General features: G+C 43.5%; 2 protein-coding genes and 1 long non-coding RNA gene across 4 annotated transcripts in view; 2 read left to right on the top strand and 1 right to left on the bottom strand.

Moving 5' to 3' along the window:
* The window catches only part of htr2cl1 (5-hydroxytryptamine (serotonin) receptor 2C, G protein-coupled-like 1), a 164424-nt gene extending 153511 nt beyond the window's left edge, over window positions 1-10913 (top strand). Inside the window, exons 7-10 of the mRNA XM_069708053.1 lie at window positions 5021-5184; window positions 5284-5437; window positions 6996-7231; window positions 7668-10913. Coding sequence (XP_069564154.1) covers window positions 5021-5184; window positions 5284-5437; window positions 6996-7231; window positions 7668-8240 — 1127 coding nt within the window. The 3' untranslated portion in view covers window positions 8241-10913. The remainder of the gene's footprint in view (window positions 1-5020; window positions 5185-5283; window positions 5438-6995; window positions 7232-7667) is intronic.
* The window catches only part of LOC138626427 (uncharacterized), a 246553-nt gene that overhangs the window by 187132 nt on the left and 31630 nt on the right, over window positions 1-27791 (bottom strand). The window lies entirely within an intron of this gene.
* LOC138626413 (actin-binding protein WASF3) overlaps window positions 18459-27791 on the top strand; it is a 33419-nt gene continuing 24086 nt past the window's right edge. For both annotated transcript variants that reach the window (XM_069708056.1, XM_069708055.1), the window contains exon 1: window positions 18459-18743. The gene's annotated coding sequence lies outside the window, so the exon portion shown is untranslated. The remainder of the gene's footprint in view (window positions 18744-27791) is intronic.

Raw genomic sequence — 27791 nt, 5'->3', positions numbered from 1 at the left:
ATTTGATGGAGTTTGTCATGAGGTGAGCTTTGAAAAATACTGAGGCAGATCAGTGTATCACTTCCATATACCTACTCTGGTTATGCTGTGTTTAGACCAGGGCTGTGTGTGATGTAATTATTATTTTTTTTTGGACAATGTGTGTAGTCTATGTAGAGAAAATTGGCAAATCACATCGTGCACAAAGAGATTATCTTCAGTCAAAAAGTCCCAAAAACTGTGAAGGGAACTGTGATGTACACAATCTTTGAGACTTTAGGGAATCAAACAGCCACAAAATACGAGAAGGAGAGGCTAAAAAAAAGTCGGTTTTGAACTGTCAGTTTGTGTTTGTTGTGCAGATTCAGTAGTAGCAACTTATCTGTATGCAGAGCCAATGTCAAAGGGCAAGAGGGGATTTTTCTGGTCTGTCTAAAGTAATTATTAAAGCTGAGTCAGCTTTGGTGAAGCATCTGGTATATTGACAGTTGATAGCTGTGAAAAAATATTATTTTGTGGTGCAGGTCTTATATTATTTTTGCACCAAGGAAGTCTTGAAAAATGAAATATTTCAATCGTATTTCCGTCGACCTGCAACGTGTATCCTTTTTTTTTAGTTTAATGACCTTGAGGAACAAACTTCAAGGACATAAAGTAAATCAGAGTTTCACGCTTTTCGTTCCAACTTGGACGTTGACGTAAATTCCTCTCACAAGTCAGAAACTGGTATTTACAGAAGCTCCGATATTGACGTGAATGCATCATCAAACCAAGTAAGGTTTGAACATGGAGCGTAATCTAGTGAATCCCACAAAGAAATGAAAAAAAGAACAAAGAAAGAGGAGCTCAAAGCTGCAAAACATTGACATACTTTGTGGAAGTTGAGGAAACAAAACTTAGAGAAACAAATGAAAAATGAAAAACTTTCCAACGTTTGATCATTTTTCTTGTTCGTACAAAATGATGCACATTGATTTATTGTATTTGTCCGAGGTGAAGAAGTCATTTATGACCATGTGAAGTAAAACCACCTCTTACTTACTTTCGTACGGATAAAAAAAAAAAAGAAGATCTCTGATGGTTTCCTCTGAAGACGCTCCATTTTTCCACCTGTTGATTTGCTGGGAGAGATTTGAGCTGCATGGACAAGTTTGATTGATGCCTCCAGATAGCAGCTTCAGTTTACTCTCCACTCTCCCTCGTGCGCTCGTTCTCATCCGGCTACTTTCGAATCCGAAGAAATCCCCTCTTTTCCTGTCCGCAGTTCCTTGACCCCCTCGGGAGGTTCTGCGCCGCAACGCTGAGCCGTGATTGAGGTCTCCGGGGGCTCACGGCGGGAAGGATTAGCAACAAAGCATCCAGCCGAAGATGTTCTAACTCACCGCGGAGAGATTCTCTGCCTCTTTTTTGTCTCCTGTATTTTTGTGCCGCTTTCCCTCTTCAGATCCATTAGAGCCGATGCATCCGCTCTCGAGCAGCAATCCATTTCCTCTTTTGTGACACATTTCAAATGCAGAGTAGGGGTTTGCGCACAAATGACCTCAGTCAGTTTTGGTCGCAGTTGACACGATAAGATGCCGATAATCTACTCGTCAGTGGAGCAGTTTTGAGTTCTGGTTGTGGTCTCTGCGAGAGAAAAGTGTTTCTTCATCTTCCAGAAATGTTTTAAATCAGGTGATCCTCAGACCAAAGACGAAAAATACCGGAGCACGTTGATTTCTTTGCAGCCTGTAGACGCGAATCTCTCCACGTCCGAGAGAAAATATTTCCAACTTAACACTTAAGACACAAGAAGCGACGGACAGTGACATTTTATTCTACATACTTATTTTATGCACTGCATTTGCCTCTGATTTTTTATCATTTAAATGCTTAAAACTGTATTTTAAAATAATGAATTATTGTTTTCTTTTTTTTTAATTTCACTTTATTAATCCCCGAGGGGAAATTTCTTCGCTACAGCAGGGGGGCTCTCAGGGGGGAGCTGCTGCAACAGGCTGCCACTAGCGCGGCGCCAGGTAACCTGACCTGAGGTGCATGTTTTTGGATTCCAGGGTGTTGTCACATTTCAAATTATATACTAAATAATTCGGAAATACAAATTGTTTATTTGTTAAAAGTAGCTTTTAAACTGTGTTCGGTAAATTTGTATGTAAATAGCTTAGGGATATGCATTTCAAGCAAAAGTATGATTCGCTATTTGCGCGGAGATATTTGACGATTATTCAATTATTAGTCTTTTAGGTTTTATCTGGGAGCAATGTGTTCTTCCTCTGCTTTTGTTTTTTAATAGCGGTTGTCAAACAGCTTTTAAGTGCATTACCGCCACCTTTTGACGGCAGTCGTGCATTACAACCAGGCGCCGGTAAAAACGGGGGAAATAAGGAACGGTCATCGTCACCCATTCTTAGGTATAGTGTACTTCCTGTTTTAGGGACACAGATTAAATAAGCTTCTTTGTAGGTCATGGATGTGTTAAGAGAGGCTTCCACTCAGCCTTGCTGACAATATTTCCCAGTGGTCACTCGTGGTACTGCATTGGGGAAAAAAATCTCCTCTCAGCCCAAAAGGTGTTTTCCCTGTAGAACACCGTCATTAAAGAGACAGCTCCAACTGTTTTTATGTGTTTCTTGTGTAAACATCATCCCAATGTAAAGTTTATGGGCCAACACAACAGGACATTATGTGTTACTTTTTTATGTATCTATTCACTTTTTCTTTTTATTCATGTAGTGCCAAGTTATCATTATCATCAGATAAGGACAAGACCTTGCCGTATGAGAGGGAACAACCCAGCAATTTCCCCTTAAACCAGAACCAGACCTGGGGTGGGCAGCCATCTGCTTTGACATCTTCATCTGTTCATTTTGTTTAAAGTAATCTAAATATAACTTCTTCGCCCTCTCTCTCTGTTCTCCTCTTCATATTTCTCTTCTGTTTCCAACATTCCCTTTGTTGCGTTTGTATTTTGAAGCATGCAAACTCATTCTCTCTACTCACCCGAGCATGCAGAGCAGGCCTCACAAATGCTGCGGCTCTTTGGTTTACTGAGGTTTGTAATGTCTCCGGGGGGGGTGGGGACGGGTTTTTCTTTTTAGAGCAGTTCATACCCTGATGATTTTTCAGATCTCCATCTGTCGGTGCAGTATAATCTTCCTCCAGCAGCAGAGCCTCTGACAGAGATCTGACACAGTGTGTCTGCTTACCTCGTTATTGTGGCTGTTGTGTGCTCTGCGGATTTACACAGTGTGAGTAGCTGTGACTTGAGCAGATAAATATTATTACCTGAGGAAGCGAGATCCGCTGTAATATTTGAGCAGCACAAACAACTCGGCGTGAAGTTTTAACTTGTGACTGTCAAAAAAAAGTCACATTTTAACCCTTGCATTCAAATTCCCACACGTTCTTTTCGGTTAAATAGCGCAGGGAGTATTCGTCGCAAAGAGAAGCAGCACATATCCTATGAAATTGTACGACTTTCCAAAAAAGCCAGTGTCTTGTCTTTGTGGTGCAGCATTGCGAAGACAATTGACTTTGAAGTTGCATCAAATTTTAAACATTGTTGAATCGTTAAATTCAACTGACATTTATTTCCGTAAGGCATTAAGCACTTTTTATTTTTTATTTTTATTTTTTAGTGCTAAGTCATTGAATTTCCCACAAACATGGTGCAGATATTGCCAGATTTCAGACAATCTCCTCTACACAATTATAAAAAGATTTCTCTACTGATAGCATTATATGGCACAAAAACAATTTCATGAGACGAAAATGTTTTCTTTCCTTGATATGAAGACTAATATAAACAAATCTGTAAGTATTTATCAAATGAAGTGATGAAAGATTTGAAAAATAAGATATAGCATGAATGGGTAGCCCCATTAATGACCAAGATATGAGTTTAAAAGTGAAGGTAGTGAAATGACCCTATAAATCACCTAAGTTTCTCAGGGTTAAACTGTCTCACAATGCCAGAAGTTACCCATAAGGCACTGCTCTACTATCACTGCCGTTATCCGACCATGCAGGTGAAAAGTTGTGATTTTATTTGCAACTTTCTGGCAGTTTAATGGAGATCAATTTTGTGTGAAATGGCCCTTTAAAGTCTCCTCCACACATCATTTGAAATGAGTGAATCAGGACTCGACCCAGAACCGCCGGACAGCCTCATTAGTCGGATCTATGTGCATACGCAGCATTTGAACACTCATAGAAGTCAAATGTTTACACTTTAATGGAAACAAATTCATCCTCCCGGGCCGAGCGTGTGCCGTCGATCGCAACGATCACTGCTTCAGATTGCTTTTTTAATGGCCTGGTCAGCAGCCGTGCAGGAGGAAGAGGTGTACCTTGAACTCACGCCAGCCCACACTGTGGACGCGGGAGAGCGCTGAGATGTCCCGACTCGTTTTTACTCTTTTAAAAACCAGCCACAGTGCCTTCTGTTCGGAAAACGGCTCTTTTATCAGCGGCGCCCTCGACCAGCAACGAAGCACCACGACGAGCGTCCGTTCCATACTGATGGATTTCAAGAACTTTAATGGCATATTGATTTATCTCCGGTGTAGCTCTCATTTCATGTCTTTATTCCACAACTGTTTACCTTCATTCCCATAGAAATGGAGTGCAAAACCACCAAATGTGTCTTTGGTTAGTTACGTGGAGATAATCTGGTATTTTCTACAATTTATGTTTAATCCTGTAAAGTGAGTCTCTGTGTTTCCAGGTACTGACTGTCACCCCAACATAGCTGCATCTTCTTAGACATTTGCTTTCATCTTATGGATATGCACTATCACATTATTGCATTCAGATATTTTCCTTATTCATGGCGAACGCATGTTATTACCAAGATGTTGCTTCCAAAATATTCCCGCAAAAGAAGAGTTGGGTTTTGTATCATCAGACATCTCCACATCAGTCATGTCAGGAATATACAGAAGCCGCTCCGTATTAAAAAAAAAAAAAATCTGAAAATGTTCCTGGCAAAATGCTTAAAAAAAAGGGGAATCCTTTTTCCGCTCTTTTTGATCTCCTCCAGGCGTGTCGATGCCCATTCCGGTGATCGGCCTCCACAACGAGGACAAAGTCTTTGTAAATGGCAGCTGCGTCCTCAACGAGGAGCGCTTCATGCTGATTGGCTCCTTTGTGGCCTTCTTCATTCCGCTGGTCATCATGGTGGTGACGTACTGCCTCACCATACAGGTCGGCCTTCACGTGTCTGTGCTTGTGTAACAGCAGCAACACGCGCTCCTGTGTTCTGTCATGTCCTTACTTTTACTTTCCGTTTCTTCTCCTCTCCAGGTGCTCCAGAGGCAGGCCACAGTCTTCCTGTGCGAGGCAAAGACTTCCTCCCAGCAGCCTTTGAACGCACCAGCAATGACAAACACATTGCAGCCTCCACCCAGCACCTTCCACGTTCCTCAGATCAATACGCTCGCTCCTTCAGACTCACAAGGTGACTGAGCTGAAATAAGTTTTGTAATGTGCCTTATGTTGGTATTTTATTTTGTTTTCTTTCCTGCAGATTTGAATTACTCGTCAAACATTACACCCAAAGCACAAAACAGATTTATGGCTTTGCTGTTTGCATTTTCAACTGTTGAATTCAATTGAAATGATGAAATTTGGTTCCCCTGCAACCGACATTTTTTTCGTCGTATTTCTCTTCGGTTCAGGTCCAACAAAAGTTAGCTTATTGTTATGACAGATAGAGCATACAAATTCATGAAAGCAAAGAGGATGATGGAGGTTCTACTTTAACTCAATGGGGCAATATGTACGATTTTGAAGCAATTTGCGAGTAAAAATTGCATTTTTATTGCTAATGTTTGAAAGTTTTACATAATATGATCCATTTTCCGACTTTCTCCGATGCAATGCTTTGTCCTGATTTCTATGTAGGGGATTCTTTCACCTTATTTGACACGTATTCGTGCTCCCGAGTGCTTTGACTCAATGCAGACCCGTCGTATCGATAGTGTGCTAACAACAGCTAATGAAGGAGTCCGTAACCGTGAACAAAAGACCAACTTTTTTTTTAGTCCACGTACACAGAATTGATGAAAGTGTTCCGTACCTGTTCTGGCATAAGCTATAACCGTCAGCGTGTCTGGTTAACAACGATAGCAACCAAGCAATTACCTCCAAAGCCAAGGCTCACTTCATTAATTTCCATTAGTTCGTGGGCTTATAAATTACGCAAAAAAAAACAACCAAAAAAAAGCCCTACGTCTACAGCGAGCACACACACGGTGAACATTAGCATCTTGCTCATTTTACCAAGAATTTATTAGTTGTCAATTTTCCACCGTTATCAGTGTAAATGCCTTTAATTGGCATTAATGCTTGACAGAAGTAGCAGCATTAAGTAAGGGGGAAAGGTTTTGGCAAAAAAGTAACTTCTCCAACTCTAAATTGTCAAAATGAGTTCGGCAAAAAGGCAAACTATTTTTCAGCTATTTCACAAACACCACACTGTGGTCGTGCCGCTGAGCAGACAGCAGCTATCTGATCGGACCCGTGTGGGGAGACCACGGGCGGCTGCTTCCCTTCTCCAGGCTTCTCCAGTAGAGATGAAATTGCATGATGTGGCCGTCTTTACCCATTTTTCCACCTTATCCTCTCTCTCCATCCCAGACAGAAAAAAAAAAGTGTAAATTAAACATCCGCCTCATGTTTAACATTTTTTATCTCGCCTGCCTTCAAAATATCAGCAGTTCTGTTAACAGAAAATCTGGCATGCTTTCAGCGGGGCGGCAAAACCGGAAAGGACTGCTCAGGAAAAAATTCACTGCATAAGTGCGAGCTCATTTACTGCTTGTTGTAGAATTCTTGTAGCGTTATTGTGATAACATACAAAAAATGTTGGTGGAAGTAAATTTATGCATTTATAAACAAAATCTGTGTTCCACAATTTTGTAATATGTATTTTTTTTTTCTTTAATTTACACTTGTACTCCACAAAGTTGGGGTTTTACAACCCTTGAATGGTCTCTCTTTTGCCCCTCCCACAGAGGTGAAGGCCCCGCCCCCTCAGAGCAGACGAAACACCCTGAGCTGCCTCAAAGGTGCCGAGCCCAGCATGCTGCTGAGCGCCTCACCTTCAGAAAGCATAAACATCATCCCCAGCTCTGAGGGGGCATCGCAGCTCAGCTCGCCAGCCGCCGGGCCGGGGCGGAGCGACACGTCGGGTTGCCACGGGCGACGGGGGATGATGCAGGCTATAAAAAATGAGAGGCGGGCCTCAAAGGTGAAGTCATATATTTCCTTTCGTCTGTCATTATCGCTAAATTGTCCCTCTTCGAGGACCAAGAACGTTGTGTACCAGACCTTCCGTCACATCGAGTTTCAAATGTCTCGTCTAAAATATTTAGAAGCGCACGTGTTATTAAATCCAGCCACGTCAAAAAGCCCGAAGTGCTGCCGGAGTCACGGAGTGCTCGGTGGGCACTCAGCAGTGGCTCCGGTGAATTCATTTTGGATGAACCCCAAAGCACTCTTGCACTTATATCAAAAATTAAAATCCTGGTCGAAGTGGTGCAATCACAATGTCTTCGTATGGTGCATGCATTTCAGTTAGAGAACATTCGGCAGGTTTAGCCACTTGAAAAGGGAGTGCTTTCATTTCGACTAAATGAAAGAGACACTTTAAACTTGACTGTTTTCCTCTCTCTGTCTTCCTTCAGGTCCTCGGAATCGTCTTCTTCCTCTTCCTCATCATGTGGTGTCCCTTCTTCATCACCAACGTCACCTTCGTCCTGTGCCGCGGCTCCTGCAACGAGTCGCTGCTCAGCGACCTCCTCAACGTCTTCGTCTGGGTGGGGTACATCTCCTCCGGCGTCAACCCGCTGGTCTACACCCTCTTCAATAAGACCTACAGGAGAGCGTTCTCCAGCTACATCAGGTGCCAGTATAAAGTCGGGGCCAACGCGGCCGGACCGAGTTGCAAAACCCTCCTGGTGCCCCCGCCCTGCCCGTCGCACGCCGTGACCCCTCTCCTGACGGGCAGTCACGGGAAAGCAGGGGTGGACCGCAACAGTAATTGTCGCAATGGCGGCAGGGGGGACAACGGGAGGCTGGCGGTGGACCCGGAGGACACGACCGACGACGGGACGCAAATCGGAATAACGTCGCAGACCCTCTCCGAGTGCCTCAACGTCGGCATGCTTTCGGAAACGGAGCCGGAGACGGAGCTGGAGCAGGAACTGTCGCTCATCAGCTACAGCCCCGCCTCCAGAGAACACACGAGCAGCGTGTGACTGAGCGCTTCGCGTCGTTTCGATGTCCTTTTCTTTAGGCCGAGCACCGCGTCGACGGGAGCCTTCGTCGCCAGGTTTTAACTTTAAAAACCTGTACTTGGGGCCTTTTATGGTGGAAGGACCGGTTGCGGTTGAGGAGCCTTTTTCTCCACACAGAAGTGCACTATTCCCGTCAATGTGGAAAGAAACCGGAAGGGTTAACCTCTCAAGGGTGAAAAAGTATGATTTTCTACGTCTGATTTGGAATGAAAACCAATGTTTCCACTATGTTTATTTTCTATTTGTTGCCAAAATGTTGGTTTTCACACCGCAGATAGAAAATGAAGGCATACGTTGGGCCTTTAACGATACTTAAACGTCTGGAAAAAGCGGTGTGCCTCACGGGGACCGAGGCATCGGCTGAGATCCAGACCGGGACGAAGTGAAGCGGTAAGTGACGAGCTCATTGTTAACCTGGTATGAAGTCGAGAGTTCCTCCACGGAGTCCCACTGACGCAGGTTACAGAGTCGAGCTCCGAATACGAGGTCGTCGGGGTCCGAACTTCGACTTCAAGCCTTCCCACCGAGTCAAAATGCAGTCTGGGCTCTGGTTCGTGTGGATTCTCTCCACCGCCAAGCAAAACTAAACCAAATATATTTTTGTGCCGGTCAAAGCTGGACGAGAACGGTCTTGAAACTCAATCTGAACATGGCCCTTTTCCAGCGTGAAGAAACACGGCCGACGGACACGGGATATTCTCTCGAAAAGAAGAACTTCCTGCTGCAGGCTGCAGTCCGGGTTTGTTTCGAGAGGACCAAGATGAAGGAATGTACAAACGACAAACTGGTCTCTGGTGGACTCACAGTGCCATCTGGTGGTCACATGACACAAAGAGGTCGCCACCCCCTCCCCCCCCTCCCCCCCAGCCCTCCTCCCGCCACCACCACTCCTCCTCCCCCCACCTCTCCTTCCTCTCTGGAGTGAACAGGGGGATTAAAGAGCTAAAACACAAAGCGCAGGCCTTTGGCCCTCCACAGCTGTCAGGCTCTTGCTTCTGTTGACCAATACAACCACTTTGGAAAGAATTAAAGTCACAACTTTCAAGTGGGTTTTTTGTTGTTTTTGTTGTTTTTTTTTAACTCAAAACAACCAATACATTTAAAAATAAAAGAAAGTGGAAATCATAAATGATGTTTTTAATATAAAGTCCGCAACTATTTCCTCAGATGTCATATTTGAACGGAGCAAAATATTTTTTTACATCAGCCATGCTTACAGTCATCAGTTGCATTAATTTGCCGATTAACATTGCAGAAAAAAGACGTGCAAAAACATGTGATTTTTGCAGACGTGAAATGTGATTTTGGAACATTTTCATAGTGTGATGTGTGAAGAAAATGTAGATTCCCATGTGAAAACCTTTCCACATGTTTTCCCACATGTTATCATATGTTGCAACATGTGGTAAACACGTGTCGTACATGTGATCACATGTGGAAAACGTGGAAAAATCATGTGTTTATTTTTCTGTGAGGGTCACCTTTACGAGACAATATTAAACTCGCTTCACGAGATCTTTCTATGACTGATTTAAAATGATCTTTTTCAATGCAAAACAAAGGGATTCAGTGGATGTGCATTCACAAATTCAAATTTGTACACGGCTTCAGTGCAAAGTAGGCACCTGCGAAAAGTGAGGATACAATGAAAGCACCACAACCTGCTCGTTGCGTGACATAGATTTCAGTTTCAATATTTATTTCAGTTTTAATGTAGTTGAAAGAAGAAAAGGAAAAAAAATCCAGTCAAATTTGAGCTGATTTCATCTGTTTTATGAGTAAATAATTCCCAAACCTAATTAATGACCATAATGAAGAACATATCACTTCTTGCACATCTAATCATGAGTCACAAATTACTTAATTAACATCAAATTATCAGATTACGTATCTGAATGTTGATATTCAAGGACACATTCTTGAATGAAAAAGAACATCTGTGTCATTTAAAAATCAAGGTTTTTATTAGTGGTATTATTATTCAAAGTCAGCCATTAGTTCAGCACCACTGCTCTTCAGAATACCCTCAGCTTCTGAACGCGGTGCAGGCCAAAGCTTTGCTCGGACGGTAGAGTGGTGAAAATCAAAGAAGAAAGAAGGGAGCACGAATGTTTTTGCTCATTAATTGATGAGCTTTGGTTTCGAACTAATCACCCAATCAGATCACAGCTGTTCCGCGTAACGCCCCGACGATGGTTTTCAAGATGAAAAGCTTCCTCTGACCCCGATGGGCAAAACGTCTAAATCGGACCCTTTAATCTGCGACTGCTTCACAATCTTCTCACTCCGAGTCGCTCAAAGTCTGAACACCCTTAGATTTCAATGGTCACATAAGACGGACGGAAAGTCAATCCGCCCCAGAGACGCACACCCCGACTATCGAGTCAGGTCACCAACCCCTCAGATCTCTGTCACTCTGATTCTCCCTCCCTCCCGCCACTTTTTTTTTTTTTTTTTTAATGGACATCTGACAGGCGGAGTCGTTCCTCCACACTGCATCTCCATCACCTGGAGTATCCGCAGCACGAAGGATTCGATACTGTGCGGCTTTTAAAGGTGCCGTTTCATTTTCTTATCAACAAATTTGCCTCTTAGAAGATAATAAAGGAGACGTCGTCTTCATTTCAATCAGGCAATGAGGGATGTTTGGATGTGTTGCGAAGAAAATGCACTGATGATTGTAATGTTTTGACATCAGGTTTCACACATCTGGTTCGGTCTTCCGTGAATCTGGTGGAACGTGGGACATTTTAGAGTCCAATTTGGAGTTATTTGGGTTTGAAAGATGTGGGCATTGAGCAGGCATGAGGATGGGCTCTGATTCAAGGTGCATTGTGGGAAATGTAGTGTTTTTTGGGGTTTTTTGGAGCTTGACCCATAATTGAGACTAATGCTGCGTTCAAATGGAACTCGCGAGTTCGTGGTTACTACGTGGGAAGTCGTGTGCACCGTACGCTCGTCGTAAAAACGCCGTTGCTGGGCAACATGGCCGGCGTCTAGAAGCAACGGGGTCTAATAAATGTGAAAAGATTTGGCCGTGGAGAAGATCGACATTTACCTCTATCAAGTTATGAAGACAAACTCTACATGAGTAAAATTACAATATATTAGCTTAACATCCAACGGAAAAATTTTTTTTTATAACATTTCCGTAAACGTTAGCAAACACGTCACGACGTTTATAAGAGATTTCGAGTCCCGACTTCACGAGTTCAAATGGACTCTTCCCGTGTACACGGGAAATACGACCACATTTGAACGCAGCAAAAGGTGCTCCACAGTTGCATTGTGGGTTGTTTTGCGTTTTTGGAGCTCGATCCACACCACAGATTAAAAGTCGGGATATCTCTGTCTTTTGTTCTTCAGTTGTTGTTTTTTTAATCGATCTCATTTGTTTTGCACCCTAACTTCTTTGCAAAGCGCAAAACTAAATTTCAGGAGTATAAAAAAAATACCGAACGACACGGTTAATGCTAAACTTCTCCTTCGAGCCTGACTACAGTAAATATTGCACCGAAGTACATTTCACTTCCCCCAGCATTTTGTTTTGTTAATAATCCCTTCTGCCATAGGACAGTCAAAATTACAAAGACTTGAATGTATAGACCTTTTTATTTTTGACCTATAACCCCCTCCCCCCCCCCCATTTAAGGTCAAAGAGTAAAGGTCAAAGCCTGCAACGGTCCAATCGAACCTGGAGCCTGAGGTCTGCATACGATTAGAATGAATCGCAGCCGGGTTCATTCTGATTCGATGCCTCTCTGTATAATTTATCCTCTATTTGTATGCTGCAGACTGGTCGTTCACAACCACTTTTCTCTCCGGGAGGAGAGGTCCACACGAGCAAGCCGGCAACCAGGTTTGACCCAACTAATACCGCGCATGTTTGAAGCGTTGTTCGAAAGGTCCTCTCTTGCCTCGCTTCGGATTTTTGTTTTCTCTTTTTTTTTTGTCTTAACACCCGAAAGAAATGAAACGGCGCAGGGGGAGAGATGGAACGGCACAAAACAAAGAGCAATCGACGAAAATGCAAACGGCATGCAAATTGCCCGCGGGGGTTTCATTTATTTTATTTTGTTTTTTTATCAACACGCAGAAAACCACAACAGCGTAAAACAAGAGAGAAACAACACCAAAAAAAAAAAAAAAAAAAAGAAGAGAGGACTCTCTGAACTTCTCGATTGGGTCGTGTTTGATTCGTCTGAATGTGAGCAGGCAAAGAGCCTGCAGCCCGGCCGTGGCCACTCCGCGTGTGATGTGTAATATCTCTGTGTTTCCCGTCGTTACCCGCGTGTGTACCGGCCTTGGCTCAAATTGCTACCCGAGATCGACTCAAGTCGCTTTTCCAGCTCTTATCGATTGCGTCCAGCGCGGCGGATTGGACCGGGACGTCCCCGCGGACGCCGGTCCTGTCCAGACAGATGAAAGCGATCGCTGTGGTGGTGGGGGGGGGGGGGGGTCACGGATTTCAACTCATAATTGGATCCAGGTCTGGTGTGTGTAAATGCAGCCGGAGCCGTTCGTTGACAGTGTCGTTGGAATACTTTTGATCGGATCCTCCATGAGGATTTTTTTATTTTTTTTTATTGTTCTGTGAGTGAGAACTTTCATGCTTTTAAACAAGAGTGATCGTGCTGAAAGGGGTGAGGGTGGGGGGAATAGCATACAAGACATGTTCAGCACAATTTAGAAAAACAGGAAGTGGCTATTTTCATCTTGTGTTTACTGAAACATTTGTTTACCTGGTCGGGATCATTTTTAACTTCTAATGAGTTTTCTTTTTTCTAATGAAGCTACATCGAGATTCAAGTAATAATTTGAGATGATCAGGAATGTACTTAATCGTTTTCTTGCTGATACTTCCATGAGAACATCAATAACTGTCACGTCCGTTGGGTTATTTTAGTTTACCTTTAGTTGATTTTTAGCTTAGTATAAGTGCTAAAAGCAGGGAAACAGCTAGCCTGGCTCTGTCCCAAGTATCTCTATTTACACATTATATATAAATTCTATTCCTTTTCTAAACCAGCTGTTGTTTTGGGGGATTTTCTGGTTCTAATAATGTCCTAGCCACGAGCAGGAAATTCCAGCTTTGTGAACCCTCAGTAAAGTCGCAACTTTAGTTTTTTATAAATTAAAACCAAGATGTAATTTGAGCTCTGGACGTGCAAGCCGTCCAATTTTTTTTTTTTTTTTTTTACCTTTGGAAAGAGCCAGACTGACCGTTTCCCGTTTTTCTAGTGTTTGTGCTAAACTAAGCTAACCAGCTGCTCACATTTGGTCTTCTCAATTTACTCTTTGGTAAAAGGGCAAATATAAATCCTAACATGGCATAATTTATAGCGAACAGATGTAGCAGTAAATTTCGACCTTCAGCCACAAAATAATTCCTATATTTGACCATTCATTCAGATTAATGTCGAAGAATGTGAAAGACTCCGGCGGCGGAGTCTTCCTGTGTAATTCTGAGTAGGTTCTCGTGCAGTGCTTCCTCTCTGTCAGAAGCAGAATTCACAAATGCTTCATAATAACTAATCGCAACGAATCACGAGATGTTCTGGTTTTCATATCTAAACGTTTGGATGCCTCTACGTGCTGACGCTCGTGAGACGCACCGAGCGAACCATTCAATACAGACTTTGAGAGGAAGCAGTCATCCGAGCTCACTTCTTCTCTTCCCAAAACGTTCGACTCTGTCACCAGGCGGCTCTGAGAGTAGTCGGAGCAGCAGGTCGTTCAAGAGTCTGACAAACCCACCGTCTCCTCTGCTTTAAGCTCTCGAACCCGAAGTGTCTTCACCCTTTTCACGCTCGTCTGCGTCGACACCGACCGGCCGCCTGGTTTAGTCTCGCTCTTGTTTGATCCGACGCTCGCGGGTTAGCCAACTTTTTATGTGTTGAACCTTCTTTTGTTCTGCGGTGGCTATTTTCTTTTTTTTATTTATTTTTTTTATACCATTTTCATTGTGAATGTTTGTCTATGACACATTTTTCTTGAGTTTATATGATGATTATGTCATCATCCACACAATGTATATTTTCTTTTTTCTGTGTGATGCTGCTATTTATTTATTAAAATATTATTCTAATATGTGGAGAATTGTCATTTTTGACAGCATATTTTTTGAATACGTTTTATTTAATCCATAAGCGATCTGTTACATGCATAATCTACTTATCAAGACTTTTTTTTCTGCTATAAATCCAGATTTTACTGTAAATTCTCTCCTGACCTCATAACTCATACATTTAATTTGAATTCCTCACTTTATTTCCATCCTACTACAGTGCAAAACCACAGAGCACCAATACAACAATCCTCATGGTAGAAAGTTACTGAGGTTCACAGGAAACCTCATTTCTGATGATTAACAGCTTCACACCTATGTAATTTGGGCTATTTATAAATAGCGGTGTTGGTCCCTGCTCTCCGGGCTGGTTTCCCATTCTGCTGCCCTAGAAAATTTTAACCTAAGTGCTTCATGAGTAGAGCTGGACTCGGGGAGAATTAAAATCTTGGCTGTGTTTCAGTTTCTGTTTTTCACCTCTTTTCTACTCAGTGAGCCAGAGGAAACCCTCGAAAGTACTATAGCAATGCTGGCACAGAAATAAATAATTTTTTTATTTTGTCAACTGCTCTCAGGAAGAAAAAAAAAGTGTGCTAAAATGCAGTATTTTTGCAATTTACAAAAACCTTAATTATACTTATGTGACATTTAAAATAGGTAAGAGGACCTAAGACTTGATTGGTTAAAGGAGGGGCATGGCGTTGGCAGGGCTGTATGCCGAGAAATAACCTGATCTGGTGCTGGAATTGCTTACAAAACACTCTTAACTCAGTTTAAGAGGCTTAAAGCTGTTTTGTGATACATGATGGAGCTATAAGCAAGACTTGAAGCCACTCCTGCATAAATCTGGAGTGAAAATGTGATTTCATTAATCAAAAGTCTGAAAACTGTTTCACTCCTACTGGTTGTTGATAGATGTAAATAAGAAGCCCTCAATTACTTACTGAAGCTTTAAATTCTAAATAGCTCAGATCTTGTGCTGTGTTGCTGCATTCAGTTTAACACACGTGATTACTTCATTGGACCACATGGTGGCACCAGAGTAACCCAACGCATACAATCACAGTAACTGTGAACAACCACAAAGCATCCCACAAATATTCACAAAGCACAATAGATAACAAGAAAGACAGTTTCCTGCAGCGTTCTTTTTAGGCTTGTGTGCCTAAATCAACAATTTGTCCTACATTAGTGATTTGAATAGTTGTTGAAATGTATTTCACAACATAATATGAAAGCTGTACTGTATTACACAATATGTGACACATACTGTACACAATAAGTTTCCCCTTTTTTTTCCCCTTAAAAATGTCAGTTATATTCCTGTAGACCATTAATTAGAGTTGCCCTTTGGGGAAAACATTGTGGATTCAACTGGCTGCCACACTGCAGCTGTAAATAAGAGTTGACTCATTTTGAATACTAAGATGAAAACCATAAATCCGCCTGCACAGAGCTGGAGTTTGTGGCCATGATGCACAAGGGTGAGTTTAGAGTCAGGGACGTTTTAGCTCTCTATGAACCTGTTATTTCCCATGATAGCACTTCTTCTTCTTTTTTTATGATTTTCGTTTCCCAAGGGGAATAATACGAGATAATTACTGAAATAAATAATTACATATGGGGAATTACGCTGTAGTTCAATCATATTGTTTGTCGTGTCAGTTTATTTACAGCTCAGTGAGCTTAAATAGCCCAGTGAATTCTTGCCTTCTTGAGACACGCAAGTAGTCGTCTAAAATCAGCACCACAGACAGCGACAGACAAGTATGCGTCTGATATCAGCACCCAGGACAGCGACAGACAAGTATGCGTCTGATATCAGCACCCAGGACAGCGACAGACGCTGGGGCGCAACAACCTGCAGATTTTCCAACATTGAAGCAACAGCGGCGCCGAGTGGTGGAGCTGGGAAATAGCAGCACTGTATGAGGTCATTTATTATGACTGCACACTGTTTATGAAAACAGTCCAGATTGTAGCTTTTTTTCCTGGGGTTTTACAAGATGTCGACAGGCTATAATAGGGTATAGGTGTCTATACAGTATGGAAGGCCTTTAGAAATGAGCCTAAAAAAAAAAAAGGCCTAAACCCTACTGTATTTTATTATATGGACTGTACTGCATCTAGTTAGTCTACAGAACACTGTAAGTAGTTCTTTATTCTGTGGTCACCAGTGAGGGGGAGACACAACATTTCGAGCAGAGCGCAAAGTCCAGCCACCGTCACTATTACTGTGAAGAATGTTTCACGCAAATAAAAGCAAAAGCTGCAAACATGATGCATTTTCAAGCGTGAAATTCCTTTAAAAAAAAATGTTGTTTGCTTTATTTTCCATATACATTTTAGCCCTTTTCCATCATTTTTTTTAAACATAATGTCTAAAAAAAAAATGCAAATTCCGAATGCCACCATAAGATCTTAACACTACAGATTAAGTTAAAATGTTTACTAGAATACATTGCAGGTTTACAAAATATATTCCATGGCAGATATATAGGGCACGCTCTTTTCTGTCATCTATCTCCGTTTGGAAAATATAACTAGTTGGAACGACGCCAGTTAAGTTCATTAATCCGTCCATTCATTAAAACTAAACGAGCCTCCAATTGTCGCATATTTTTAAACGGAAGTGTCACATTCCTTCAGGCCTGCAGCGGCTTCGAGTGGGTGGTGGTCTCGGCTTTCCACCGGCTTACAATCGGGGAGTTTCGGATGCGCATGCGCCCTTCCACCAATTTGCTGCAGCTCCCTGATTCGTTTGACGGGCGACGCGCGGCGTCAAGCTGGCGGAACGTACCACAAGAAACACCAGCAGCGAAGAGATTTAAACTTTCAATATAAAGACAAGTAACAACAACCACAGCATTGTTTTTTTTTACAACAGTAGTAAAGTTAGTGCCCGGGACAGTGACGTGTTCGTTTGGAAAGGGGCTTCGTTGGAGCAATAGTGCGCTTACAGCTGTTGATGGTGGCTGAAAAACCAATCTGCTAACAGCGCTGCAACAAAAATGAAGCACGGTGAGTGTTTAACGGTAAAGTGGCTGGATAAACTGAACAGTATCTTCAATTAAAGATTGGCTAACTTTACACGCAAGTTTTGCCAATCAATAATTCTAATTTCTGGTGAAAAAGCTATAAAAAAAATGTTTTTTAAAAACCTTATTTATGTTTGAAAGGGGAATTCTGGTGTTTTGTTATTTAAGGCCATATTTGAATATTGAAATTAAGGCTAAACTAAACTGCACATAGCCTCTGTATCCATCCAAGTATGCAAAAAGTAGGACGATCGTCATTTCTTTAAAAAAAAAAAAAAAAAAAGTGCTTGAAACATTTGTGTAAACTTGGCATTTACTAAAAGTTGTGTTCTAGTTTTAGTCAAAGTGGTTAAAGGTGTGCAAGAGTCAAGACCATTTCTAATGTGTATTTATATTGATGTCGAATTTGATTGGTGTTCGGTTGTTTATTTATTAGTGACAACATAAACATGCAACAGATTTAGCGAATATGGCTACTAGTTCATCCTTGTTTAGGATGTAAAAAAAACTTTGGCTGCGACGAGCAATTATTTTTCTGAATTAAACAATTAGTTGTTTGATCATTAAAATGGTGAAAAAAGTGAATCGGTGTTATTCAAAGCCCGACGCAGCCCAACATATCTTGTTTGGTCCATGCCAATGGTCAACAACCAGTAAATATTCAATTTATTACAATGGAGGATTAAAGGAACTAGAAATTATTCACGTTTAAAAAGCCGGAATCTGATCATTTTAGCAACTTTTGTAATTATATTTTTTTTATTGTATTTTATTGTTTTCAATGAAAGGTAACTCAAAACAGTTAATTGATAATCCCAATGGTGGGCAGTTAAACCAATCCATAAATCAACAAATTGTTGCAAAATGTATAATACAGATTCAGGATCAAAACCAACTGAGTGCCTCTGTGTATTTGTGTCAATAACGTAATATGAGAATTGTAATTTTTTTTTTTTTTTTTTTTTTTTTTAAAGAACGGTAACTTTTTTTTTTTTTAAAAGAGGCTTTTATTGTGAAATTTAAACGGAAGTGATCGATGTATACAACAGGCTGCAGCTTGACGCTCATCAGCTCGACGGACGCTGCCTTGGAAACGACATAAATCCAGTCCACGCAGCTGGGTTGCGAGCAGGGACCCAGATTTCCTCACTTCAAAGGTTTCCGCTCCTCTTCCTCCTCCTCCTCCTCCTCCTCCACCACCACCACCACCACCACCCCTTCATTCCCTCCATCCAGCCTGGAGCTGCGACCGTGGACGGTCTGAAATGAAGCGCAGAGCAGGAACGGAGAGAAGCGTTTAAATACCCGAGAGCAGCAGCAGCAGCAGCAGCAGCAGCGGAGGTGAGAGACCGCAGCCAGGTAAATCTGACGGGCTTTCAAATCGGCTTTTGCATGTGACGGCGACGGTGTTGGACTCCTGTGGGAGAGCACGCACGTACGGGGAGGGACGGAGGGCGCGCGCATTTGTTGTTGTTATTGCACGGTACAAACGCAGAAAACACAATGCAGCGACTCGAGCTGCGTGCTTCTTTTTTTTTTATTATTATTATTATTATTATTTTTTTATTTTTTATTTTTTGTATTTTTTTTTAAATTGGAGCCTATTTGTGTGCAGGCTCCGCCGCCGTTATTCCCCAACCATTTACCGCCTCTGTCATCGTGACCGTCGTTTAACGCGCCGGTCAGGTGCCTCTCCTCTTCTTCCTCTCCTCTTCCTCCTCTCCTCTTCCTCCTCCCCTCTTCCTCCTCTTCCTCCTCTTCCTCCTCCTCCTCCTCTCCGCCAGCGCAACAAAATGTCACCAGTTGGGGGAGAATTTGTCATTTTGGATTTGGCGAGAAATCAAGCTTGCGGCGTCCAGAAAAAGAGCAGCGGGGCTTACAGAGGAGGGGTGCGGGGAGGGGGTGGGGGTGGGGTGGGTGGGTGGGGGGGATTAGTCTGCGCCGGGGATCCAGTCTGCCCGTCAGCAACGCTTAAATAAGGTGTTTGTTTTTTTTTCTCATTAGGATTCAGTGTTCGGATTCACCTCCCGACGCCGCGCGCACCTGTAGTCCCTGACTCCCTGAAAGCGTTCCTCCAGATATTTCAAAGTCTGCATGTTTCAGAACACGTTCTAACGGACAACCTGCAGCACAGTTGACATTTCCTGGATACGGGAAAAAGGCCCGAAGGGCGCTCCGGGTTTTGGTGCCGCTCCTGTTGCTCCGGCGGTTCCCTCCGGTCGCTTCTCCTGACGTCTGAACGGAGGCGACGCGGTGGTGTTTTTAAACGGGAACGGGGGGGGCAAGAAATTCCAGTCCAAACGAGTCAATTTAAATCAATCACCTGTCTGAGTTTAAATGCCCCCCCCCCCCCCAAAAAAAAAAAAAAACAAACAACAACAAAAAAAACCCGTGAGGAATCACGTCTCTCAGTCAAAATATTTGATGGGAAAATAGGATCGGTTTGATCATTCGGACCTCCCAACGGGGTCAATTCTTCTTTCGTTATTTCCGAATTCCCTGCGAAGCCTCTCGCGTTCCAGACGAGCCGCTTTCAGGACGTCTTCCCCGATTTGATCGCGGGCGTCGCGGCAGGTTAGGAATGGTCCATTTTTTTTTTTTTTTTAAATCGAATACTTGCAGGAATTTTAGCAAGGCGACGGTCCAAAACGCCTTCGTGAGCAAAAAGCTTGCCCCCGTCGAAGTGTCCTTGAGCAAGACACAAGGTCGTAACACCGCTCTAAATGCGGCACTCGACCTCCAATTTACGCGTGTTATTTTAAGACGGTTTCCTATTTTTGATTCACCGTTTGTGTCCGGGAGTGCCGCTTTAACTTTTGAAGCGAATCTGACTCGACGCTCAACGCTGCAACCGGACGGACCGGGGCGATCGAGAAATGCGTGGCCTCCGCAGGAAGCGGCCCGACTTCACCTCTGAAATGTCATTCGCGAACGTGAGAGTCCGTTTTTTTGTTGTTGTTGTTGTTGTTGTTTTTTCTTCTTCCTTCTTCCTGCGAGTCCTGTCAAGTCTAAGACCGCAGCCTCGGGAGAGCGGCGGTTAGATAATAGCTTTGGTTTTATGCGTGTTTGGTTACGCCACGGAGCGGTGTTCAGGAGAGACGGAGCGCTCGCCGCCGCCGCCGCCGATCCCTGACGTGAGCGAATCGGCGGAGGAGGAAGAGGAAGAGGAAGGAGGAAGGAGGAAGGAGAGGCAAAGAAGGCAGGGCACTGAATAAGCATAAACGCTCCGGCAGGGATGCCGCGCAGCGCACGGATGCGCGCGCGCACACACACACGCACGCACACACGCACGCACGCACGCACACACACACACACACACACACACACACACACACACACACACACACAGTGACTTAACTTCAGGGAGAGAAGCACAGACAAAGGAGCAGAGATGCTGTGCTGCTTCCACAAAGGCATGTTTCTCTGCTGAGGGCACAAAGGCTAGTTTTCTGGTTTTCAAGGGCTTTCAGATGCACAGCCCCCCCCCCCCCCCCTCCACCACCACCAAAAAAAAAGGAATTTCTAGTCGGCCACTTTACAGCAGGACAATATTACTAACGACGATGCGTTTGTTTTTTTGTTTTTAATGGCTATATACCCAAACTAAGGACTCCAAAATGACATCCGAACTTAAGATGAAATTTCACCGACGCAGGTCCTGCGATTAACACTTTTTTTTTTTTTTTTTTTTTTTTTTTTTTTTTTTTTACAATTGAAGGAACAAAAAGGAAGTTCAGGAAATATGTAATATTCTGGAAAGATGGATATAGTCTCATGTCTGCAGTGCTCAATCCATTACGAAGCCTGAGCTAACGTGCTATTAGCTCAGCAGAACACCAAGTAACGCACGGTAAAAGCCGCAACCCCGCGTTCGACTTTCTCTTCGTGTTCCAGGCTAAATGGCAAAACGTGCGAATTACATGTGCTGGAAAGTTGACTTTTGGGGAAAAAAATAAATAAATAAAAGGAACGTGGCAGGGCCAGCTGTTTCCTTCTGTGTTTATCTTGAACAAGGCCGATCGCCTGCCGGCTTTAGATTAATATTTAGCATCCAGACATGAGAGCGGTGTTCATTTTATCGTGTTAAACTCTTTGTACCGGAAAGGAAATGATCACGTTCACTCCAAATATCAGGCTATTCCTATAAATGATTGATTCACGCCTACAAATACAAATAAAAAAAATAAAAAGTAGTCTGACCAAAAGCCAAAACACCTGCATTTTTTTTTGTTTTTGTTTTTGTTTTTTCATTTTCAATATTATCAATTTAGTTTATTTGTGAATTGTGGTTTTCTAAATAACCAAAAATTGGAATTTATTCATTATCTGGTGACCCAAGTGAAGAAATTTCCGTCTGAATTTGAGCCACTTTGGTGTGTAAATTCGTCACGGCATCGAATCCTTTTGCCGTTTGAAAAACTGCCGAGTCGACGTCAGATCGCATCTTCTCTCTGGTTTTTCTTCAGCAGTTTGAAAAAGCCTTTTGACTGAAGTCACTCGAGGAGTAAAATGCGCACGTTTTCCCGCCGTATACAAGTTCCGAAATGGACGGCCGCCAACCCGACGCAACCTGCCGTCTTTGGGTGTGTATGTTTTACAAGTCTTTGCTGGAGATTTTTAAACCCCCCCCCCCCCCCCCTCCGGGGGGGTTGACGCCTCGTTTTTCTGTGTTTGTTTCCGTCCTCCTCTGGAACTCGGAGGATGATTGGGATTCCAGAAGGAAGCCGACGTGCGTTTTCACAGAAAGTCAGTCAGGATCCGGGAGTAGTCCCTGGGCAGAAGGCACATTATACGTTTTCCAGGCACATGTCTGTTCTCGTGGACGTTTGCTATTTGTCCTCCTCCCCCCCCCACCCACCCATCCTTTTAAGACACAGATCTGGTCGGTTTAAACGTTTCCAGGTGAAAGGACAGCGGGATTTGAAAACACGTGTTCCTCTTGTGGCTCAATGGTCTGAATTAACTCCACAGCAGATCCACAGCAGCCTCTCTTCGGGGTGCACTCAGCGACGCGGCCACTTTAGAGATCCGCTCCGGGGGGTGGGGGGTGGGGGCTATTCACGGTTAGAATAACCGTCTTGACGTGCTGAATCGGGTCTGTCCGTCACCGGTCCTCCGCGCGTTTTTTTTTTTTTTGGACTCCGATCTCGCCGAAAGGTGGTTAAAGCCACTCGGTGTAGAATTTTGAAAATGCGTAACGTTGCCGCGGCGAATGCGCTCGGAGCAGCGCGCGGACCTCGCCATCGTTCAGACCTCGGACGAGGACTCGGGGAAGACATAAAACACGCGCCTCACAATTGCACACGTGGTGAATGTAAAGAAGCGGAGCAGGATGTATTGGAGCCTTCAGAGATTTGGATAAATGGAGGGTTTTTTTGGACTTTTTTTTTTTTTTTTTTGACTGAAACAATTCTCGTCAAAGGAAGTTTCGGTCCAAAGAACGCCATTAAACGCCGACGCTTTAGGCTGCGCGATGCAACATGCGTTTATATACATCGTTCAGTGCACTTACATTCACACTGGTTTTCCAGTTACAATGTGATCATCATGTCCTGATTTCAGAAAGGGCCACTAAGTCCAAACGTATTTCAGCCGGAGCTCTAAAATGCCCAAAAATCGTACAAAGAACGTGGACCAGCGTTTCCAGAAGCCCGAAGCGCTGCCTATGATGTGATGTTTTGTTGCCAACAACGGTCCGCAACCAATATATATTCAATTTATTATTATAACGGAGGACTCGAGGAACCAGAAAATATTCACGCTTAAGAAGCTGGAGTCAGAAAACTTTTAGTATTTTCTTGAATAAGATATATCTAAAACTAGTGTTTCAGTCGCGATGTGATCATCGGGTCCTGGTTTGAGGAATCCCGTTGGAGCTCTGATAGACAAGCAGGATGCTTACACTATAAGTAGTCAAAGAGTTAAAAAAAAAAAAAAGATGATAAACAATGTAATTCTGATCCGTGGGCCGACGCCGGTGATGCAACGAATGCATGTTCTTTCTCGCTCTTAGGTCTGGCAAGCTTTAAAGGGTCCGTTCACCATTTCGCCTAATCGTATTGTCTAATGTGTCTAAAACCGACGCGGGTACAGACACAGAAAATCATCGCGTCTGAGAAGCTGGGACCAGAACATCTGAGAAATATTTGCTCGAAAAATTCCGAGCTGGTCATTTTTCGTCTCGATCAACTCGCTCGATTAATCACCAAGTCGTTCCAGCTCTTAAACGTATACAAATCCCAGACCTGATCAAAGCCAGGATTAGACTCGAGAGTCGGGATAAAGTTGGGTGTGAATGTCAAAGGTTAAAATAAACGATCCATAATGCCGTTTCAGTGTTGCACCGCCAGGGATTTAATGTCACGTTTCAGACGTATTTGGATCAAAGCATTTACAGAAGTAATGGTTAACGAAGTGACTTGAGAGGAAAGCCAGTGAAAAATGACCTTAGACCGTCCCAAATGCTGCGAAGCCATGGCGAAAACAGCTCGACCAACGTTTCCTGCCGAAGTTGAATCCCACGTCGGCGATGTCGGCAATAATCACGCTTCTTTCTTATATCTTCCTGCTGGTGTTTTATGTGCCACGGACTCGATCACGATTTCCCCGTTTCTTTCTGTACTCCTACTTGTGACAGCGGCGTCCGAGTCCATTTCGTCATGAAGTTACTTCCGCCTGGCGGTTCTACAGGTGCGGGCGGGGACGGGGAAAATGTCTCAGCAGAGTGGTTTCAGGAAATATCTATTTTCTAAAGCACTTTGTGTCTCGCAGCTGGAAATGTTTGCCGGGCTGGGGTTTTTGGTTTTTTTTTTTTTGTGTGCATGTGCATGTGCATCGTTCTCCCACCTGGTCGTCTGACCTAGCTGCCTCTGTTCTCACTGGGATGATGCAAAGTGCAAGCAAGGCCGATCTATTGATGGCGCGGGTGTTACAGGACACAATGATCATCTTGCTGCGTCCCTCGGCCTGCTGCCGGGGACCGTCTGCTCTCGTTTCTGTCTGCGCTTTGTGGGTTTCAAAAAGACATTTTCTGCATTTTTTTTTAATTTTTTTTTAAAAAATTTATACCGCCCCACCCGAGGAAGCCAGCCTTACTCGGCAATTTCCAGGCTCGTCGGTTGCTGTGGTGATCGATGAGCCTGCGTCGCTGTGGCGACGGTTGCTAGGGGCAGTCGTTGGTATTGCTGGAGGTTTTTTTTTTTATCAACGAGGCTATCGACCTAGCGTCAATCCCTGGCCACACGCCTCAGTGTGTGTTTGTGTTGTGTGTGTGTGTGTGTGGGGGGGGGGGGTTTAAATGAATGATACGTCAGCGATGGTCTCGCATCCATTACATGATACTTTTATCGATCCATGTGGTGAAACTGTACTATGTTACTGTACCATATTACTGCCAGGCAGGTCAGAGGTGAGGGGAAGCTCTCCGGGTTCAGTGCCTTGCCCAGAGGCACTTCAATAAAGGGGCGTCATTGTGAGCGCTTTAACCCTGAAACTCTTTATAAATCATTTAAAACACAGCGGTTGTAAAGCTTGGGCAGGTTCTCTCCAATGAGAGACTTCCTTTTTTTAAACCGGTCTTTTTTGCACAAGCATGTTTCTGAACGTGTAGTTTTAAAGGGCCACTTCGCCGATTTTTGCAACGTCAACGTACTGATTTCTCTGCTTGGATTTGGAGACCACAAATTGACACGATAAACCCCGAGATACACCCTGAAGTTAGGCAGTCGGCAAAACATGGGCATTTACTGTACCGGGCATGGAGCGTTCATCGGAAGGAAGCTATCGAGTTGCGTTGTGGGAGATGTAGGATATTGTGGTTGTTGGTTTTTTTATGCTCGAGTCAGGATATCTTCACCTCTGTGATTAATCACTTAAATAATAATTTAAGTTTTTTTAGGGTTTTTTTTAACTGATAATTTGCTTGTCGAGTAAATAAAATGTTCAAATCTGTGAACATTTCGAATCATATTTTTCTTTCAAATTGTTGTGATATCTACACGACAGTTTAAAGAAAATCAGCAAATTTTCAAATCTGGCTATTTTTGTTGTTGTTGTTGTTATAAATAGGCACAAATTCTCAATACTTTATCAAAAATCGTTGTCAAACCTATCCATTACTTAGTAGCAGCCCTGTGTACAGATCCTAATAGCAGTAAACGGTGGGTTAAATGTGACCTCGTTGAAACCAGACACCGTGTAGCCCGTGAACTCCACACAGCGGGCTCGGGCTCACCGACCCAGCGGGCGCTTTGCACCGCAACTGGGAAATGGAACTACGAGCAAAGCTTTCTCATCCGGACTGCTCAGCAGACAGCCTGGATTTCACTCAAGTTCCCAATCTCTTCCAGGTCATTTGGGAAAAAAGAACATATATATATATATATATATAAACACACGTCGAAGTCGGAATCCTGAGTCTCAGGTTTTGTCTTTGAACCTGTCGCGGAGCATTAAGTGGGGAGAAATTTGTCAAGGAAGTGCATTTTAGAATAGGCGAAAGCCCCCACACTCATGGGCTGCCTCGGGGCAAAACAAACACGCAACACACACACACACACACACACACACACACACACACTCTCACAACACACACATCCCCCTTTTTGAAACGCGAGGCACTTCTTCCTCTGCAGATATTGAAGATAGTCACGGCGTAACATGAGAAAGAGAAATAGTGCCTTGTGTCTCGAACTCACCAGAGATGTTTTCATATCCTTTATAACGCTGCAGCGCCGCATTTAATGGGCATTGCGGGAAGTTTTCCAAAAGAAAGAGTGGGACTGATTAGCGTCAAGGGTTGTGATGAAAATGTTTCGATTTTTGCGGTGGATTTTTCTCAAAAGTTGCGATGGAATTTGCGAAGTTTTGAAGAGTTTTATTTATTTTTTTGCGGTCGAATGGCAGAAAGTGATGTAACTTTACAGAACAGACCGTTTTTTGGGGGGCTAATCTATCCAGAGCCCGTTCTCCTCAACCACCCCGGTTTGAAACCGGGAGCAAGGGGGGAGGGAGAGGCTGGTGGGTGTTGCTGGGACAGCCGAGACACACGTGACGCCGCTGCTTTAATGTGACCCGTCTCCTCCTGCTTCCATCCCAGTGGCCGGGGGAACGTCCTTCCCACTAAACCCCTGCACCAGGGGACCCAGTTCGCCCCTGCCCTGTACGTGTGGCCCTGTCGGGTCACGTGGTTCTGCCGGATGACTTGTTGCAATTGTGCTGAGGCTTGCACATTTAATTGTGAGAGATGGGCTCGCAAGAGGGGCACGAGGGGAGTTCTCACAACACACACACACACACACACACACACACACACACACACACACACACACACACACACACACAGTGGAGGACTGAATGCAGCTCGGAAACACTGCACTCGTTGCATTCATTCTGTGGCTGACCTGTTTACTAACCACATTAGCAGAGAATAAAAGACAGTACAATAGAAGTGATCGAAGGGCTGAAGAGGCCGGTAGCTGCTTTTTTTTTTTGCAGATGTTCAATAGTTTTTTTACCCTTTAACGCCTCCAATAAATAGAAAACATCTCGGCGTAGCTGCTTTTTAAAGGACCACACACAAGTGCTTTCGCACGTTCTCGCCAATTAACCGAAAGCCAAATTCTTATCTTGGTTTTCCGATGTTCCATTATTGCTTTTTTTTTTTTTTTTTTATGAGATATGGCATTCGGCTTATTTAGCTCCAGGAAAAGATGAGCAGCGATGCTGAATCGCACAGCCGCGCCTTTTTAATACACGAGGTGAGTTTTCCAAGCCGTCATCCAACACCTGCGATGATTGACAGAGTGAGATGCATTCGGGGTCTGTCTGATTTAAGCTCGGCAGGAAATCGCACAAATCTGCCCGTCCTTGTGCGCACCACCCAGGAGAGTTTTTATTGCCACTATATTGGTGCACAACCAGAAAGAAAAAAAAAAAAAAATCACAGTTATGCCGTTTCGCAGGTAAAGCTCTCAAGCTAAAGACAAATCCTGGCCCCTATTACTACAGCTGGGTTTCATGTCCATTGAACTTGAAGCGGGCACATGTCCTTTCCCAAAAGTTTGTAATGGAGGGGCTTTAGAAATTGTTAAATTCGATTATCTTGCGTGTTTTAATTGTAAAATTTGGAAACCATACATCCGTTATTTTTTTAATGTTTTTATTCAGGAGCCTTAGAATTTCCCAATTATAAGTAAGGAGAAGGCGACATTATATAGACGTCATCATATTCGTGTGGCTACCACGACAAAAGAGCTTAATTGCCTTTCTATCGGTTTTGTTGCCATGGTACCGGCATGTAATTAACCACATTAAGTGCCAGCACCATTGTAATGCAAGGTGGGGGTCAATCCATGTATTTCTGTGGGATCAGCCTGGTTGACCCAGATGCGGTTAGCTTTCTGTCCT

This window comes from Brachyistius frenatus, unplaced genomic scaffold (assembly GCF_029030835.1).
Source record: "Brachyistius frenatus isolate BFR_SWC_R1_liver_20210118 unplaced genomic scaffold, ASM2903083v1 Contig_73, whole genome shotgun sequence".
In the NCBI taxonomy this organism is placed as follows: domain Eukaryota; kingdom Metazoa; phylum Chordata; class Actinopteri; family Embiotocidae; genus Brachyistius; species Brachyistius frenatus.
The sequence above is the reverse complement of the archived record's forward strand: the minus strand, read 5'-3'. Positions and strand labels throughout refer to the sequence as shown.